General features: G+C 43.5%; 1 protein-coding gene across 2 annotated transcripts in view; it reads left to right on the forward strand.

Moving 5' to 3' along the window:
• Positions 1–18,129, forward strand: part of LYRM9 (LYR motif containing 9) — a 34,603-nt gene extending 16,474 nt beyond the window's left edge. For both annotated transcript variants that reach the window (XM_019731383.3, XM_019731384.3), the window contains exon 4: positions 598–18,129. In XM_019731383.3, coding sequence (XP_019586942.1) covers positions 598–615 — 18 coding nt within the window. In that variant the 3' untranslated portion in view covers positions 616–18,129. The remainder of the gene's footprint in view (positions 1–597) is intronic.
• Positions 18,130–18,696: the final 567 nt, after the last annotated feature.

The following is an 18,696-nucleotide window of genomic DNA, read 5'->3' on the forward strand; positions in this document are numbered from 1 at the left end:
GTCTAGGGGGTAGTGAGCGCCCTGTCTTTGGAGGTATCCACACTGAGGCAGGGTTATTGAGGAAACATTCAAGTATCTGTTTTGGTGGAGACAGGGAGGGAGTCAGGAATATGGACTAGCTTGCTGGTTCCTGCACTTTGGTGTTAGAACAACCTAAAGAGCTGCAGCGTGCCCTACCTCTCTGTCCTTCTCTCTCAGAATCTCCAGATACGGGGTCTAGGATTCGTTTTCTTGAACCCAGTGATTGGCTTCTGCGGGTCCTCCTCTACCTGAGATTTTTTTTTTTTCTCTGAACGAGATTTATATTAAAGAGAATGATGAATCTGCAATGATGGGCATGCCGCAATGTTCGGTTCTAATTCCTCAGTGTCTTTCTTATCCTCCCTGTCAACCCCATCAGCGTCCTTTTCCATTAAAGAAGGAAGGGAATCCACCAGCTACCGACTAGAGAGATTCGACCATCTGAGTTCCTACACCTTCAAGAAGCCCCAGCAGGGGGCGTCTGAGGCCTAGATGGCCCTGTTCTCAGGATTTTCTGGGTCTTCCCTCCCCCATTGGCTTCCCTCGCCCACTTCTAACAATCTGTCTGTCTTTCAGTATAAAAAACAAAACTAAGACTCCCGGGCCCAAGGAGTGAAACTGTCCTGAAGACACTGAAGTTGAGAGATCTCTCTTCTGGAACTAATCAACTGTAGCAGTTCTGGAATATCCATTGGCCTTGTTGGATGAGAGAACAGGAAATCAGGGGTAGGAGAAACGGACATTTGCTCAGATGGCTTTTCTCGCCATGTTTGTGCCCCCATCGTTCTTTATGTCTGCTTTTCCAGTCGGCTTAGATACGAGATTTGGGGAGAATGTGGTTTTTCACTTTGCTTTGAAAGTGATTCATTTATTCTGGGCGTCATTCTTTGAGACTGCAGTGGGTGTCTTCTTGGATGGCAGCCTGTCCAGAGGACGGCATGGATTTTAGAACCAGACAGATCTGAACTTGAATCCCAGCTCAGCGGCTCTGCAAGGGTGTTGCCTTCGAGCTCAATTTCCTCCTTTGTGACGTTTGAATAAGGTGAAGTTGAAGAGCCTGACACACACGTGGTACCAGGAGGTGACAATAAATGTCTCTCAGAGAAAGCCGTCCTCCCCGCTCCCTCTTCTACTCCCACTGTGCTCCATGCATCCGTCTTTAGCCCATTTCACGCAGTATATTAGTTGATTGATTGTGGACTTGTCACCTCCCGAGCCCCTGAGCCTCACAGTCACACTGTGCCCAGCAGCCTGCCAAGCAGCCACTCTTCCTGACACTGGCGCTCCCTGCCCAGAGAAGCAGAAGCCTGGTCCTTACCTTCATGGGATTTACAGTGTCCCAGAGTGGTGAATGCAGCCTGCGTGACACAAGAACAGCCAAGCAGCTGCAGTAGTGCCGATGTGTTTAGGCTTCTGTGAACCTGCAATCCATCTTGACTGACCTTTCCTTCTTTTGCCACCATCTTGGGAGATGGAAACTCAGAGAGGCTGAAACCCTTTTCAAGGTCACAAAGCTACTAAGCCAGGTCTCTCTGAATCTACCAACTAGCACAGATTTGGGAGGAAAAGGGAGTAGCGAGGAGAGAGAGAAGGAAGGGAAAAGGGAGGGAGGGAGGGAGGTAGAAAGGAAGGAGGGAGAGCAGCGGGAAGGTTCAGGGGGACTGGCCAGAGCAGGTGGAGCAACCAGAAGACACAGAGAGAAGCCACACTGGGACATGAATACCCCCAAGGACCCTCAGCCAGAGAGATGAGCTAGCAAGTGTTTCTGTCCTTGCAGTCCTACCGTGTTTCCCCGAAAATAAGACCTAGCCGGACAATCTGCTCTAATGCGTCTTTGGAGCAAAAGTTAATATAAGACCCGGTCTTATTTTACTATAAGACCAGGTCATAAAGTAAAATAATAAAATAAAATAACATAAATAAAATAAAAATATAATACCGGGTCTTATATTAATTTTTGCTCCAAAAGACGCATTAGAGCTGATGGTCCAGCTGCGTCTTAGTTTCGGGGAAACAGGGTAGGATTTAAAGTGACTCAGCTACATCTAGGTGCGCTCGACTGATCAGCAAATAATGAAGTAAATGCATCTGCTTGTGAAAGCTCTGGTGTCTTCTTGCCATATGTTGTTCCCTACTGTGTGCTGTCATACTAGGTGCTGAGGACTTAGGGAAGGCAGAGCGCAAGCTGCCTGGGAGGGGACCGTTCTTCAGAGGGGATGACGAGGCTGTGATCCCACTGCTACACAACAGTTGATGAGGTCAGATTTGCCCACCACGGTGAGGGCAAGTTGAGGGGTTTCCGCCAGTCCCACAGCTGAACCAACCCCCCACCCCCACCCCTGTTGTTCAGTCCCTCTGAAGTCAGGGGCCCATCTTTGGTCAGCAGCAGTGGGGTTGGTTGTATCCCTGGCCTCTTATCAGCAGGAGAGGTGTGAGCAAAGGCTGGCCAGGGTTAACGCCCTTGCCCGTGCCTGGCTCTTGGGGGTGGTCCCATGACCTTCAGTTCACTGTCATTGCTAATCCACTTATGCCGACTCGCCTAGGTGGCAGACAGTGGGTGAGCAGCTCTGGTGAGGCGCTGGTCTGTGAGGGTGCCGGCAAGGGGGCTAGATTGGTTAACAGCATGTTGGCTGCTCTCCACCAGTCCCAGTGATGCCAGAGAGGGTAGTGAGCATGGTCGTCTGAGGACGTGCACCCCAGAAGTGCAGATGGAAGAAACAAGGTAGGTGCGGCAGGAAGACGTGGGCAGAGAGGTGGTTGGAGTCAGGAGTGGGGTCGCTGTGTGAAGCCTGGGGGAGCCTCTCTCCTCCTCAGCAGCCTTACCATGCCTACCCTCAGACTCCACCCCTATGAGCCCTAGGCCTGAAATCACCCAGGGCACAGATGAAGGCTTACAGCATAGCCTCCAAGCAAACACAAGGAGGTGACGGTTTGTTCCCCACAGGCAGGCAGTGTGAGCTCTAGAGCCAGACAGACCTGAGTTTAGATCCCAGCTCTGTCACTTAGCAGTGGTGTGACTTTGGGTGAGTTCCTTAACCTGTCGTCCACACTTACCTCGCCTGCAGCAGGACGCACGTCCCTCAGGGCAGTGAGATTAAGACAGTGCACAGATAGCAGTCAGTCACGTGACCTCCTTCTCCCTGGTCTTCGGTTTACCTGCTGGCGCCCTTCTCTTTAGGTGGGTCTCTCCTCTGCCCCCTAGTGTGCGCTGCACGAGCCCAGTGCCCGCAGGAAAGCATCTGGTATCTGTTGTCTGCACCTTGGCTGGTCTGCATTTGTACTCACACTGCCTTCCTGGCATTCATTGGCGTGATAAAGTTTCTAGGTCTGTCTGTGCAATGAAAGGCGCTGCATGATCATTAAAAATCGTTTTTAAGGAAAAGAAAAATGCCTGTGATACGAAGATCTGTAGAAAACGTAGTACACAAAATTGTATGCACAGTATGGTCATTTAACAAATAAACCATCAGACAAACCTGCCTATGTAGAGAAAAGGAACCAGAAGAGAGATCCACGAAAATGTGAACAGTGGTAGTGAAATGGTGGGTCATTTTTTCTTCCTTCTATTTTTCTGAGTTTGTCAAATGTTCCTCAGTGAAAAAAACTACACACATACACACACACACTTTTTTAAAAAAGACAGCTACTCAACGTGTGTAAAATGTAGCATGGGTCTAATATGATAAACCCCCAGGCATTGGGCTGCGGAGAGGAGAAGGAGGCCCTGGGGGCACGTCTTCCTCCAAGGTTACTCCCCTTCTGGTTGTTCAGGTTCCTGTGCAGCCCCAGCTGGCCCCTGACCATCTTTGTACCCTCACTGTGGTACCCGCCTGGGCTGGGCCCTGAGGCTGCGCTCTACGTTCTTATGGGACTGAGACTGACTGTGTCCCATATGTCTTTGTGTCCCCAAGGCCAAAAGCAATGCCCTGTGTGCGATAAGAGCACAATGAGGGTTGAATAGAGATAACCTCCAAGGTTGTCTTTTTAGAACTTATGATTTGACGAAGAGACCTGACTTGCCAGACAGCCTCTGGGACCAGACGGGAACTGAATATCAGTGTCATTGGTGCACCAATATGAGAAGAGGCATCTGGAGGACTCACTTATCCTAAACCAGCCTCACCATTATTTCCTGTCTTTTCTGATTAGGAAACCTCTTCTTAGATGGTGCAAAGGTGTCCATCAGGTCAGGGATCCTTAAACTGTGGGGTTTGAATGGATGATATTCAATTTTCAGTATCCAGTTGCTATTATAATTAGTTTATCCTGATGTGACACTTACAGACAAGAATCTGGCTATATTGTGGGCCAAACCATGTCCCCTGCAACTTAACAATGACCCTGCAAGGCTCTTCCGGTCCAGCTCCTTCCAGGGCTCCCTGCCCCCGCCCATTCTGCTCCAGCTGCATCGTGTAATTGGCCAAATGGGCCCAAGCCCAGCCTTTGTTTGTGTTGTTTCCCTGCCTGGTATGCCTTCCCCTTAGTCCATCTGCCAAACTCCTCACCCCTCTTTCAGGGCTCTTTCAAAGCTCCTTTACAAAGCCTTTCTCGATCTCTAGAATCTCTAGAAAGGTAACACTGATCTCTCCCTAGAAATTCTACGATCTCTAGAACATTTCTTGTGCTTATTCAATATCCACCCTTCCTGCATGTATTTAGTGGGCACTTGATATGGAGGTTGGTGCTTGGAATATGTTTATCTTGGATTCTGGCAGCAACCGTGTGGGGAAGCACTGTTGTTTCCATTTACTGATGAGGACACTCGGGCTCAGAGAAGTGAGGGACGGGCCCAGGTCTCACAGACATGAATAGTAGAGCCAGGATTGAGGCTGGGTTTGTGTGACTCCAACACTTAGTCAAGTTTTGCTGGATTGAGTCGGATTACTCAGCGAGATGGTGGCTGCTGCAGGTGACGGTGGCTGTGCATCCTCCACAGTCATGTCGTAGGAGGGGCTTAGGGTCATAGTCTGGTTGCAAGGGAAGTAGCTAGGAGATGGTCTGAAACTGCATTTGGGCAGCCGTCATACTGCTTTTCATGGACTGTCTGTTCACATAAGGTGACTTTAGAGTGGCTCGATGGCGATCATGGGGAGCTAACACCCTTCACACACCACTGTGGATAGAATCAAAGACAAGTTGGGTGCAGAGGGCTGGACCAGGGAAGCAGAAGGCAGAACTGCAGTTGCAGGAAGTCGCGTGTCTATATCAGGATGACCAGTCACCCAGATTCATCCACGCTGAGTCAGATCCAACAAGGCATTTCACAGAGAGCAGACGAGGCTGGCCATTCCCTAGAGGAGTCTCCAATCCAAAAGGGCGTGTGAGAGAAGACATTTTGTGGGTGCTGATAACAAACAACCACTAAAAAAGCTCGCATTAAACAGCATTTCCATGCTCCTGAGGAGGGAGCCTCAATTACTATTTATTTTTTCCCCAAAATAAAAAGTTAACTGGGACTAGCAAGAAACAATTGCTGTTATTAACAACAATAAAATCAAGGAGAGCCTCTTAATGCTAATGCACAGGGGAAAAAAACAAAAGCTCTCAGTGATGAAAAACTAGTAGGAATGATCAGAACCTGACGGATTTTGGGGGGCAGGCCCTCCAGTGCACGTCACCAAAATTAGAAGTTCCTCAATGAGCTGTTGTGGGCAGAAAGAGGAATTGGGTACGTCCTTGTTGACTGAAAGTGAGATGAACCTTGGATCCTAGTAGACAGAAACCAATGAGCTGTTGTTCCCTTTACTTTCCTTGTGGGTCATTTCATTGTTTGGGTTGGTAAAGATATTCTCAGCAATCCTCAAATGACATCACCAATAGTGCCACACAGGATTCCTGTGCACAGGGCAAAGTTCAGCACCCTCTGCCTTGACCAATCAGGGGTGAGTAACTTGCTTGTTGACATTTGATCCCCGATACTTGTGACTCTCATTTGTTCCCTTCAGCTTTAATTGGTGCCCCCTCTGAGGGTAGCAATTGTTATAGATGCTGTTGCACAAAGAAGCATTGATGTTATTATCTGTTTCCTCTATTCTTCCTCCTTTTATTGTTGATTAGATGCTAGGTTCTGGCTTTGAATACGTCATGGCAAATATAGTAAATAAATAATAGCACATCAAGCTTTATTTTTTTTATTGAGATGTAATAGACAAATAACATTATATTATTTTCAGGTGTACAACGTAATGATTCAATATTTGTATATAATGTAAAATGATCACCACAATAAGTCTAATTACACCTCCATCACCACACATAGTTACAAATGTTTTTTCTCGTGAGAATTTTTAAGATCTGCTTTCTTAGCTACTTTCAAATATACAGTATAGGATTTTTAACTATAGTCACCATCCCCTGGTATTATTAGTTACCATTATAGCCTCATGACCTATTGATTTTATAATTGAAAATTTGTACCCTTTGACCCCCTTCACCCACTTCACGCACCCCCTACCTCTGGCCTCTGGCAACCACCAATCTGTTCTCTCTATCTGTAAGTTTGCCTCTGTTTCTTTGTTTTTTAGATTCCACCTCTAAGGTGAATGATACAGTAGGTCATCATTTTCATTGGCATTGACGCTATAATTATTTCCCAAGCCATTTTGCTTCAATTCAGTGCAATTCGATGTGTCGTTGAGATGCTACTTATTCCAAGCATCATATTAGGCATTGAGGATACGACACAGCATTTTCAAATATGGCTTGTGTCCTCAAGAGGCTTCTAGTCTAGAGGGAAGACAGACATTAAAGAAGTAATTAGTATATATCTATTTAGAATTATTGCCAAAGGAAAGCATAGCGGGAAGACCCAACCTAATCTGGATGGGTAGGATGGAGAATGGACTTAGGGAAGGCCTCCCAGGGGAAGTAAGACTCCAGCTGAGAATTGAAGGATGATTTTTTGTTGTTGTTGGGGGTGTGGTGTGGTGATGGGGGCAGGAAACAAAGAGCATTTCAATAGAAACTACAGCAGAGCAAAGGTCTAGAGAGCTAGGCATGTTCACGGGCTTAAAGGGAGTCCAGGTGTTTCGCGGCACAAGGAGCAGAGTCCTAGGAGACGAGCAGGAGAGCCCAGCCAGAGAGCTATGCTGTGGGTGTGAGACTTTACGCTGGCAGATGGGGAAGCCTGGATGAGGTGTCTGGGAGGTGTTGTACGAGGCAGGTAGGAAATGCTGGTAATACGGGCCAGTGCCCAGCTCAGTAACAGCAAACTCTTCTAGTGCGCTGACTACATGCCAGTCCTCGTGCTAAGCACCTTACACACATTAGGTAACTCCCATCAAGGCCCATTACAATCCACCTCTGTTTTCTGGTGCAGGGAGGCAGCACCAAGCCAAAGCCTCTGAGGCAGAGCCAAGAATCAGTGCTGGGGAGACCAGAGAACAGAGGCAAACCCTGCAGAGTAGTCTGGGGCCCAGTCCTCAGGGCCTGTCAGAGACGGGCCTGAGGAGCACAGGTTGGGAATAATCCAGGAGCGCCAGGTGACGGGCACAGACGGATTTGGGCTTCCTTAGTTCAGCTTAAAGGGCAGAAGATGCCTCACGCCCAGAGCCTCGTATGCCAGGCAGGTCTGTCTCCTGCCTTGGTGTGAACTGTCAGAAATAGTGGAGCTGACTCAGATGCTCCTGCGTAGTGTATGTGCACAGCGGAATGCAAATGCTAGACCAAGACATGAATAAGTAGGCGTATTTCTGTTACGATCAAAACCTGAGTTTTAACTGGTACCGGCATTGACTGGCTGGTCATCTGTCAAGGGGCAATATGGGTAATGTCTACTACATGTCCATCTCAGGAGTGTGGCATGGGGTTGGGTTTAGGGACAGGATGGCATAAGGAAAAGTACCCTGGTCTGAAGAGGTTGGCCTCTAGTGCTGGTTTTGCTATCTTCTAGCCATGTGAGCTGGTGTAAACCACTTGCTCTGTCTTAGTCTCAGTGTTCTCATCTGCAAAATGGGCTTTATGGGATTGTTATGAGGATAAAATGAAATCTTATGTGTGAAAGCATCTTTCACATGGTAACACGTCACTGTGTCAGGAGTGACTGGCTGTGCTCCAAACCAACATTAAACTGGCGTGTCCCACAAGCCACTTTTATCGTTCGGAGTAATTTGGGAAATGTATTTGACAGATATCGATGTGTGCTTTCAAGGCATTCTCTTCCCAGAAGAAGGCCCAGAGAATGCAAATGAGGGTCAGATGGTCGCATGTGGCAGGCTCTCAGCAGAGTGGACAGTTGTCATGTGGTTGGTGTGGCAGGATCTCAGCAAAGTGGACAACTGCCACAGTTGCTGTTTCAGTGTCCTTTCCCTCTCTCCTTTCCCTCTCTCTCTGATAATAACACTCTTCTCCGACTTTGCAAGAACCAGTTATCCTCCACCCACATGATCCTGACTAAGTCCCAGTCTATGGAGAAATCCAAGAGGGGTAGAGTCACATGGGCTGCAGTGGTCAGAGAGAGCTTTGAGCAGACCCAGGAACTTGAGCTAGAACCTGAAGGGTAGGTAAGATTGGGACAGTCGGGGGGAGGGAGAGGCATTTCGGATAGAGGGATCCGCAAGAGCAAGGGCTCACATCAATAAGTGTGGCGAGGTGCGGAGACTCAGACTAGATGGCAGGGTGTTTGCAGGAGATGCTGGAAGATAATCAACAAAGCAAATCAACCACAATCCAGAGTCTGCACTGTATGCATGGCACCAGCCAACTTACTACACTCCTGTTCTTTCTTGGTCACTCATTTTATGACCCAACATCCATCCACTCATTGTCCGAAAGTTCTTTCTTGTGTCTAACCCAAGTCCACACTGCTAATGTAAAGTCGTTTACCCCAGTTTTGTCTTCAAAAGAGGCAAAAGACACAGTTTATGGAAAATCCCAGCATGAAAAATATACTGATCTTGTCCCCATGGAAAGCTTTTAGCATCTAGAATACCCAAGTAACTGAAGCAGCTGGATTCTGCCTCCAGGAAGGGGCTCTGGCAGCTGTGGGGCCCCTGGGTAGTTCCTGTTTGTCTTCTTGACTGGTAAAGGACTTGAGATTCTCCCTTTCAGCTCATATGGATGAAGCCACAGTGAAAAGGAAAGAAAAAATAAAGAATTCATCTTCTTTGGAATAAAAATATTTTATAGATGCCACATAGCATATTGAGGTACAATATTTAAAAGAAAAAAAGGCAGTTTTTTTAAAAAGCTAAATGTTTATTTCTGATTTAAAAAGTGAATGAGTTCTGGCATCAGAGAGACCTCGGCTCATATCCTGACTTGGACATTTGGTAATTGTGAGAACTTAGGCAAGTTACTGTACTGTTTTGAGCCTCAGTTTGCTTACCTGTAGAATGGGGCAGATGGAGTGGGGGGTAGTAATCCTTTCTCCGTAGGCTGTTTCTAAATGATCATGTTATAGCACACACACAGACAGAGAGTTGACGATCCCCACTTCTCATTTTTTTCTGTTGCTCCTTTCATTTATTTGTCCACTCCCAGACTTGCTTGCCTGGTCTAAGCCTTATGCCTGGCAGAGGAGACTCCAGGACAGAGCTCACAGCTGCTTTTCTTCATTAGCACTTGGAGCCCATCCGCCTCCCCTGCCCAGAGAAGCAGGGAACTCCTTCTGGAGGTGAGCCCGTTTGTCTCCCTTTCATCTTCCTTACCAAGCCAGGGTGATGACATCGAGTGGCTTGAGACAGGTACCTGTGCTATCAACTGCCCTTTCCACTGGATTTAATCAGAACTCACAGCTCAAACTCGATAGGTTGTTGCAATTGGGGAGCTCAAGGCGTCCTGGCCTTACCCCCTTGGTGCTGCTTTTCCTGACATTGCAAGTCCGTTTGGATGCCTTTTATGCAGGAAAGCACTGAATGTCAGACTTTTTAATAAGAATCCTTTGTGGAGAAGTGATTATATCTTAGAGACCAGTTGCCACTTCAGAAACCACTGATGTAGCTTTTCAGCAAAGAGCCTAATTAAAAAAGCTTGGCAAGTCCCCAAACTGATGTGTCTCTGTGAGGCTATGAGACAAGCCTGGTTTCGGGTTGAAAGAGGGAGACCCTTTCCTGGAAGCGATGCCAATGGACCAGAATAAACAATTTTATCCCATGCTCCTTCCCAAAGGCCCCAAGGGTTCCTCTGTTGGTGAATCCCCACCAGGAATTACGGAGTAGGTAGGGGCCAGGACTCCTTAAAAACTTTTCCTCTAAATAACAGGGGTATACTGGCTGAAGCCATTTGTTTAACAAATTAATTTTCTAATTCATTGGTTCATCTAAACAGTGAATGTAAATTTATTTAGTTATAGAACAGGTAAGACAGTTGCATGGTTCAAAATTCAGAAGGTACCTTGTTCAAGCCTCCCTCCAACCTACTTCTCAGCTACCTGGTTTTTCTCTCCAGAGGTAAAGCAACATTCCATGTTCCTTAGGTCTCCTTCTGGAGACATGCTATACACAGAAAAGCTATACATATTTCTTTCCTTTGCCTGGTTTGTTTGCTTTTTTAACCCACACAAATGGTAGTCATTTATAAAGTCTGCCCTGAACCTTGATTTCTTTAAACTTCGTATACCTTGGAATTCTTTTAAAACAATGCATAAAAGGCTTCATTATTATTGTGTGTTTTTTTCTTTTTTCTGATGACTCATTTTAATCCAGTGCCTGGAGGCATCACAACTTTTTCAGTCATCTCCTGTTGGGAGACATCTGGTTTGTTTCCATTCTTCTGCTATCATAAACAACACTGCAGTGAAGAACTTGGTACAGATGTCATTTCAGACACGGCCAAGTCCATCTGTAGAATAAGTTCCTAGAAGGGAATTGCTGGATGGGAGGTATATACCTTTGTAATTTTGATTGATGTGGTGAAATTGCCCTACATAGAAGTTGGATCAATTTACACTTCTACCAACAACTTGTAAGAGTGTTTGCAACATGTGAGCATGTTTTCTGAGTATTTATTATGTTCCATGTACATTGGGTGGCTAAAGAGGTGGAACTAGCCTTCCATGGCGTCCCTTTGCTCTTTGTGTAACGAGCAGCCCCCTGTTGACCTTGTGTGACCCAGCCTGTGAGCTCCTTGCTCCCATCCCAGCCTCACTGCCTGCCTCTCTCCTTGTCCGATTCACCACTCCTAGGTACACCCACCCTTTTCAGTTCCCCAAACATGCCAAGCTTTCTCCTCTCACAGGGTCTTTGTACATGAAGTGCCAGATGCCCGGAAGGCCCTTTCTTCCTCTCCTCACGTAGTTAACCACTTTTAATCCTTAGCTCTTAGCTCATTCACCCTCCTTCTTGGCAACCCTTCCTTCATCTCCATGACTAATTCCCTTTGAGTAGGTTGTAAGTTCCCTGGCACCATGTACTTCTCCTTCAAGGTGCAGAAGCTATTATCCATTTCATGTCTGTAATTATTTGTTTAATGTCGTTCTTTCCTGCTGGTCTGTGAGCTCCAGAAAGGCAGGCACCATGTCTGTTTTTCTCGTCACTGTATCTCCAGAGCCTCGCTCTGTGCCTGGTACCTAGCAGGCACTCAATAAATGTTTCTTGTTTGATTTGATTCAGTAAGATCGACGACTCTTTATTAAGTATTGACTATATGTGCGGGAATTGTTCTATGCACTGGGGGTACATTAGTGAACAGAACAGAAAAAACTCCAGCTGTCATGCTGCTTAACATTCTGATAGTGGTTGAGGGAAGAAGTATACAGTTAGTAGACAAATAAACCAATAAACACATGATATGTCAGATTGTGATACATGCTATGAAAAGAAGGAAAGCAGGGTAAAGCAGTAGCACTAGACAGGGATGGGAGAGCCATTTTAAATAGTCTTTAGAGAAGGGCTCTTAAATAAGGTGATATTTGAGCAGAGACTTAAATGAAATGAAGGAGTGAGCTATGTGGATATTTGGAAAAAGAGCATTCCAGAAGGATTGGTCAGTGCAAAGACTCTGAGGCAGGTCCATAATAGGCATGTTAGAGGAATAGCTAGAAGACCAGCATGGCTGGAATTAAGGAAGCAAGAGGAAGTGAATGATAATAGATGGATGAATGAATGACCTAAGAAATTGGCATGTAGTAGAAAAGGTAAAATTTACGGGGGGAAAAATATAATGTTAAATCAAAATTGACAAGGGTGTTCCACAAATGGTACAGGGACAAATGGATATTGATATACAAATAATTGAACCTTTATCTATACCTTTTATCTTCTACAAACATTAAATCAAAATGGATCATAAACCAAAATGTAAAACCTAAAACTATAAAACTTCTAGAAAAAAAATAAGAGAACACACTTGTGATCTTGAGTTAGGCAAAGATTTTTTAGATACAACTCCAAAAGTATGATCTATAAAAGAAAAAGTTTGTAAGTTGGACTTCTTCAAAAGACCCTGTTGAGAGAATGGACACAAGTCATTGACTGAGAAAAACATAATTGCAAATTGCATAACTTATGAATGACTTGTACGTAAAGAGCTCTCAAAAATTCAACAATGAGAAAGCAAACAACATGATTTTAAAAGGGCAGAAGGCTTGAACAGGTGCTTTACCAAAGAAGATACGTGGATCGTAAAAAATATGGATGGCAATATATATGGATATGCACATGAAAAGATGCGTAATATCATTAGTCATTAGTGAAATGCAAATTAAAACCACAATGATATACCACTATTTAGAATGCCTAAAATAAAAAGTACTGTCAATATCAAATGATGACAGACTGCAGAGTAACTGGAACTCTTATACATTACCGGTGGGAATGCAAAAAAAATGCTTCAACCATTTTAGAAAACATTTTGGCATAATCTCACTCCTGGAGAAATGAAAACTTAATAGTGACACAAACCTTGTACGTGAATGCTTACAGCTGTGTAATTTGTAATTGCCCCAAACTGGAAACAACCTAAATGTCCCTTAATTGAAGAATGTATAAACAAACTGTGGTATGTCCCTGCAATGAAATACTACTTTGTAATAAAAAGAAACGACTCTTGATACATATAACAACATGGATGAATGTCAAAAGCCTTATGCAAAGTGAGAGAAGCCAGACTCAAAAGGCTGCATACTGTCTGATTCGATTTATTTGACATTTTAGAAAAGACAAAACAGTAGGGACCGAAAATAGATCAGTGGTTGCCAAACATCTCTGAGATCAAAATCTGAGCCACGTGGTCTCTCTGAGCTTCTGTTTCTTCATCTGTAAAATGGGGGGTAATTTTACCCACCTCCTAAGGGTGTTGTGAGCACTCAATGCCAAAATACATAAAATATCTGGGAAAGTCTCAGTGTTCAGGAAATGTTTGTTTTCTCCCCTTTCCCTTCTCCTACTTTGGGCAGATCACTTTTACAGATGGCTAATCTCATCTCTTAAGTGTTGGCTGGCTAGAGAGGCCCCTTATCTTTACATTCTGGAGGTACCTTGCTTGGCCTCTAGACACCGACTGCTGCCCCTGGTGTATATTGACTGAGACTTGAACGGTGATACCAGCTTGAATCCAACCTGGGGTTCAGACAGATCTGAAGACCAATGGAATGGCTTTCCAGAACCCTATTTGCATGAAGGATGGAACCTTCCGAGAACTTGTTCTAAGTAAAGAAGGTGATAACGGCCAGGGGTAAGAAGGAGCCCTTAAGAATGACTGCATCAGGGAAACGGCAGTGATTCTGATGACGCACTCAGATTCGTACGCCTGCGCAGCCGTGGACTGTTTAGGGTTCCCTCTCAAAGGACCGGAATGCAAAGAGGCTCTCTTTCCCTCTGCTCCAGAAAACGCTGTAAGTTTAGTATTTCAAGGGCTCCTGGGTTCTGACTATGATAGGAGATGGTGGCCATGGTAGTAGTACCCTGTGACAACTCTATGCAGAAGCCAGGGCTCAGCAGAAGAGGACTCCACCATGGGCACACATGAAACACCTCCAGGAAACTCCCAGCAGTACATTATTAGCATATGGAGGTACCTTGTGCTAAGTGAAGGCATGTGGAACAAAGGGCAGGGAATTTTGAGACGTTACTGGTAAGAGGCATCCTCAGTGTTCACAGGCGGCTGCGATCGTCTCCCTACTGGTCCCCCATCTTTCCTTCTGATGCTTGTCAGCTAATGTCTACAGAAGGTTGTGTCCTTCTAGCGTGGCCAGGTATTTTGAAGTCAAACCCAAAGATGTCTTTATTAAGAGAAATTTGGCCATCAGACACCCATTTAGCATCTACTGAGCACACACCAAGGACAGAACCCTACTACATTCTAGTGGGAGGTACTAGTCCTGGCCTGGGGAGCGCCTCATGTCGGGGGAGGGTCACACACGAAAGCAACTTTAGAATAATTAGAATATAATACTGTATTTGTTCTCATACAGGGCACTATGGCAATAGACTCTAGGTTTGGAAGTTGCTTGCTAACCCATATTATTTGCAACTGTTTTTGTCCCTGGGTATCTACTAAAACCACCTGGAGGGAGGGGCTTAAAAATTCTGATGCGGGTTCCATCCAAGACCAATTCACTCAGAATCTGTAGGGAGAGCCTTGGTGTTGATATGTTTTAAATGCTCCCAGATGATTTTTTTCCTTCATATTTTTATTAGCATTTTCCAAATAATGAAGACAATTCATATTAAACAGGACATAAACAGAGGCAGATTGAACACCATCAGCATTTTTAAAGTTTTGTAAATATTCAAAGATGGGAGTCTCACCCTCTTTGTACTACGTTTCTTAATAGCAAACTGCTTTCAATATAAAATACTGTACTAGATGTAAATAAAAAATGAATCACATATATATGCAGGTGGCTATTTTTAAGACTTGAATTTATGTAACATTAAAACACTTGCACTCAATTTATCCCACTGTCTTATTTATGATGTTACAAGGGTCCTGAGATAATTTGAGATTAAAAAATAAACAGAATTGGACAGTGAAAATAATATTTTATCTAGAGACCACAGGAAAAAAAAATAAAACCGTGATTTTCTTTCTAAAAGTTTCCTTTTTTTTTTTTTGTAATTAGGGCCAACTATCTCACTTCAAAATACTATAACTCATTTTATCTAAGTTACTTTAGGTCAACAAGGCAATAGGCTGAAAATTCTTGTCAGCAATAAATGGAAACATTAGAACAAATAAAATCTTCTGAATATCTAACCATTTAAAATAATGCCAAAATGTTTATGTATTTAATATTTATTTAACATTTACATGTAATATAAGTGTGTATGTATATTATATATATTTATCTTTTTCTAAAGAGATTATGAAGGAGGTTATATACACTACCTTATAATGTATTTTATATTGTTATTAACATTCTATTCAATTCAATATAATTTTGCTGATTCTGTTTTCACAAGTGTCAGTCAAAAAGGTGCAATGATAAGACAGTCTAGTTAAAAGAATTATTTCTACTGAAAGAATTCAAAGTATAAATTTGGTCTCCTGAGAATCAGGCGGGATTCATAAATTCTCCTTCAGTGCGATTACCCCCCCATAAGATTTATCATAAAGCAATCTGAAGGTATTTACAAGCACTATAAATAAAATATTGTGCTACCTGCCATGTCAAAATTGGGCCCACCAATAGCAGATGTCACAGGGGTGTGCTGGGGCCAGCTCACACTGGCCCCCCCACAGCCAATGATTAAATATTCAGGTACTTTGCAAACAGGCTATTCAACTGTTGGTAGCTTGAAATCTTCCATAGTGAGAGTATTCACCGTGGAATTCAGCATATGCAACACCCCCAAGAGCCAGTTTATCAGTATCCGCTGTCTAGGACAGTATTTGTGATTTTACCTGCTAGAACTACCATAGTTTCAAAAGCAGTCCCCCCAACCCCTACCCGCCCTATGCTTTGCCTGGGTACACCCTGAGCTATGATCTTATGGCCATGACACTGAGCCTACTACAGGCCCATGTGACAGAGACCCACACGTCCCTCTCCTTCCACAGCTGTGTTTTACCAAACTTCCCATAGTCATAGAATGACAGCCTGTACATCCATTTGGAGAATTTCCTCGATAACATGTATGCCTGTTTGCTTTGAGCCTGGGTATTTAACATGTATTTGTTCATATATACCAGGGATGCCCAAACAATGTATACACATTTTAAGAAATGTTATCTATTGTCAAGCAGTAGTTCACTGTAATCAGAAGTGTCTGGATGCAGATGGTAACCACTTTGAGCACCTCTTGTAATTGCAGAAGTCAAACATGACTTGTATTCACCTTTTATTATCGGTATATATTGAGTATTACAATTAATAGTTTTCTCCTTTCTCAAAACATGTATACATTTTTTTTGGCACCCTTTGTATTTCCTTGCCCTGAGTGAACAGAAGATATATTAAGTACTTATCACCGGGCATAGACTAGGGTAGGGAAAAGAAACATGAATAGAGAAACTGCCTTCTAGGTGTCGCTTGCCCTTTATTGCTCCGGTGGCTGTGTCACAGCCTCTCTCCTACAGTGATCTGTGTAGGAAGGACTCAGAGACGCAGGAAACCTAGAAATGGACTCAGTGGCCGTTGGGGATGTGGCTGTGACCTTCACCATGGAGGAGTTGGCTTTACTGGATCTTTCACAGAAGGAACTATCAAGATGTGATGCGGGAAACCTTCAGGAAACTGGCCTCAATAGGAAAAGAAAACTGGGAGAATCATGACACTGAAGATCAGTACAAAAACCAGGGGAGAATACTAAGAAGTCATATGGTAGAATCTGTGATGGGAAAGAAGGTAGTCAATGTGAAGAACATTTCAGCCTTATTCCAAATCTCAATCTGAACAAGTAAACTCTTCCTGGAACAAAACCGTGGGAATACAGTGTGTGTGGAAAAGTCTTTATGCATCATTCACCCCGTAATATGCACATCAGATGTCAAACAGTCACTTGCATCACAAGCCATACAAGTATCAGAATTATGGAGAGAAGCTACATAAATATAATGTATGTGGGAGAGCCTTCAATTATCTCCAGTGTTTTGAAAAAACATGAAAGAAATCACAATGGAGAGAAAAACATGTAAATGTGAGGAATGTGGAAAAAGCTTTAGTTCTTCAACTGCACTTCAAATACATGAAATAATCCATATGGGGAAGACACTCTTATCAATGTAAACAATGTGGAAATGTCTATAGGTATGATTAAACTTTTCAAACACATGAAAGGACTCCCAGAGGAGAGAAGCCCTATGAATGTAAAAAACGTAGTAAAGCCTTCCGTTGTCTCAGTTCTCTTTGAATACATGAGAGACCTCATATTGCAGAGAAACATTATGAATGTAAACAGTGTGGCAAAGCCTACATATATTACAGTGCCTTGGAAACACATCAAGGGACTCACGCAGACAAGAAACCCTATGAATGTAAGCCGTGCAGTGAAACTTTCAGTTCTCATCTAGGTTTCCAGACATGTGAAAGAACTCACACTGGAGAGAAGCTCTATGCGTGTAAGGGATGGGGAAAAGCCTTCAGATGTTATCAAAGTTTTCAGACACATGAAAGAAATCACACTGGACAGAAACCTTATGAATTTAAGGAAAGTGGGAGAGCCTATAGGAATACCTCACAGAATCTAACAAGGACACAGAAGGACTCCCACTGGAGAGAAACCCTGTAAATGTAAGCAATGTGGTAAAGCCTGCAGAGATCACTTTCCTTAAAAAACACATGAAATAATTGATACTGGGGAGAAACCTTATGAATGTAAGGAATGTGGGAAAGGCTTCAGATATTATCAAACTTTTCAAACACATGAATCTCTGGAGAGAAACTATAAGTATGTACAAATGTAGTGAAGCATTTAGTTGTCTCAGTTTCTTCAAATCATGAAATAAATCACACTGGAAAGAATGTAAAAAATGTAGTGAAGCATTTAGGTATCCCAGTGATCTTCAAAAACATGAAAGAAATGTCACTTGAGAGAAACCCCTTGAATGTAAACGATGTGGTAAAGCTTAGACAGATCCCAGTTCCTTAGAAACACATGAAAGAACCCATATTGGAGAGAAACCCTGTGAATGTAAGGGGTGTGGAAAAGCCTTCATTTATCACACAACTTTTTGTAGCTATGTAACAATTCTATTTTCCATCCTAATAAACAATTGGAATAAATTTTATATATGGCAAGTTTGTGAAAGAATATAGTTTTATGTAAATTATTGTTTTCATATTTGGTCCTTTGCTTTTTGTCCTTCCTTTTGACTGGTATTTGTTGAATAGATTTTGATTTAAGAAGAGAGACCTATGATAGGGCAACAAAATCTAGAGTTGGAAATATGCTCACCCATGGGTAATGTTAGGAACTTGATTTTCCAAAATCTACTTCTTTATGGTTCCATGTTTGATTCATTAATAACCACACTTGCATGAGATGTGGAGGGCAAAAACGAAGAAGGCATTAGTCAGATTTTGGAGCCACCATTCTGACAGATAGACAGACATATAGTAGCTACGAGAACTCCATCTTCCAACCCATTATCTGGATTCTTTGAGCTTCCAATCAAGACTATCCTCAAAACCACCACCGTTTGATAGTTATTTTCCTAGAGGTGTAGCTTTCCACTGATTGCTTCACAAGATCCATATCAAAGATCTATCAGAATTTGGATTTTTCTGTAAGCCCTCTTGTGTCCACTAGGAAACAGATTTAGATTTTTGTGTTTATATTAGATTCCCCTCTAGAT

This window comes from Rhinolophus sinicus, chromosome 12 (genome assembly GCF_057876585.1).
Source record: "Rhinolophus sinicus isolate RSI-liver-muscle chromosome 12, RSI-T2T, whole genome shotgun sequence".
Lineage (NCBI taxonomy): Eukaryota > Metazoa > Chordata > Mammalia > Chiroptera > Rhinolophidae > Rhinolophus > Rhinolophus sinicus.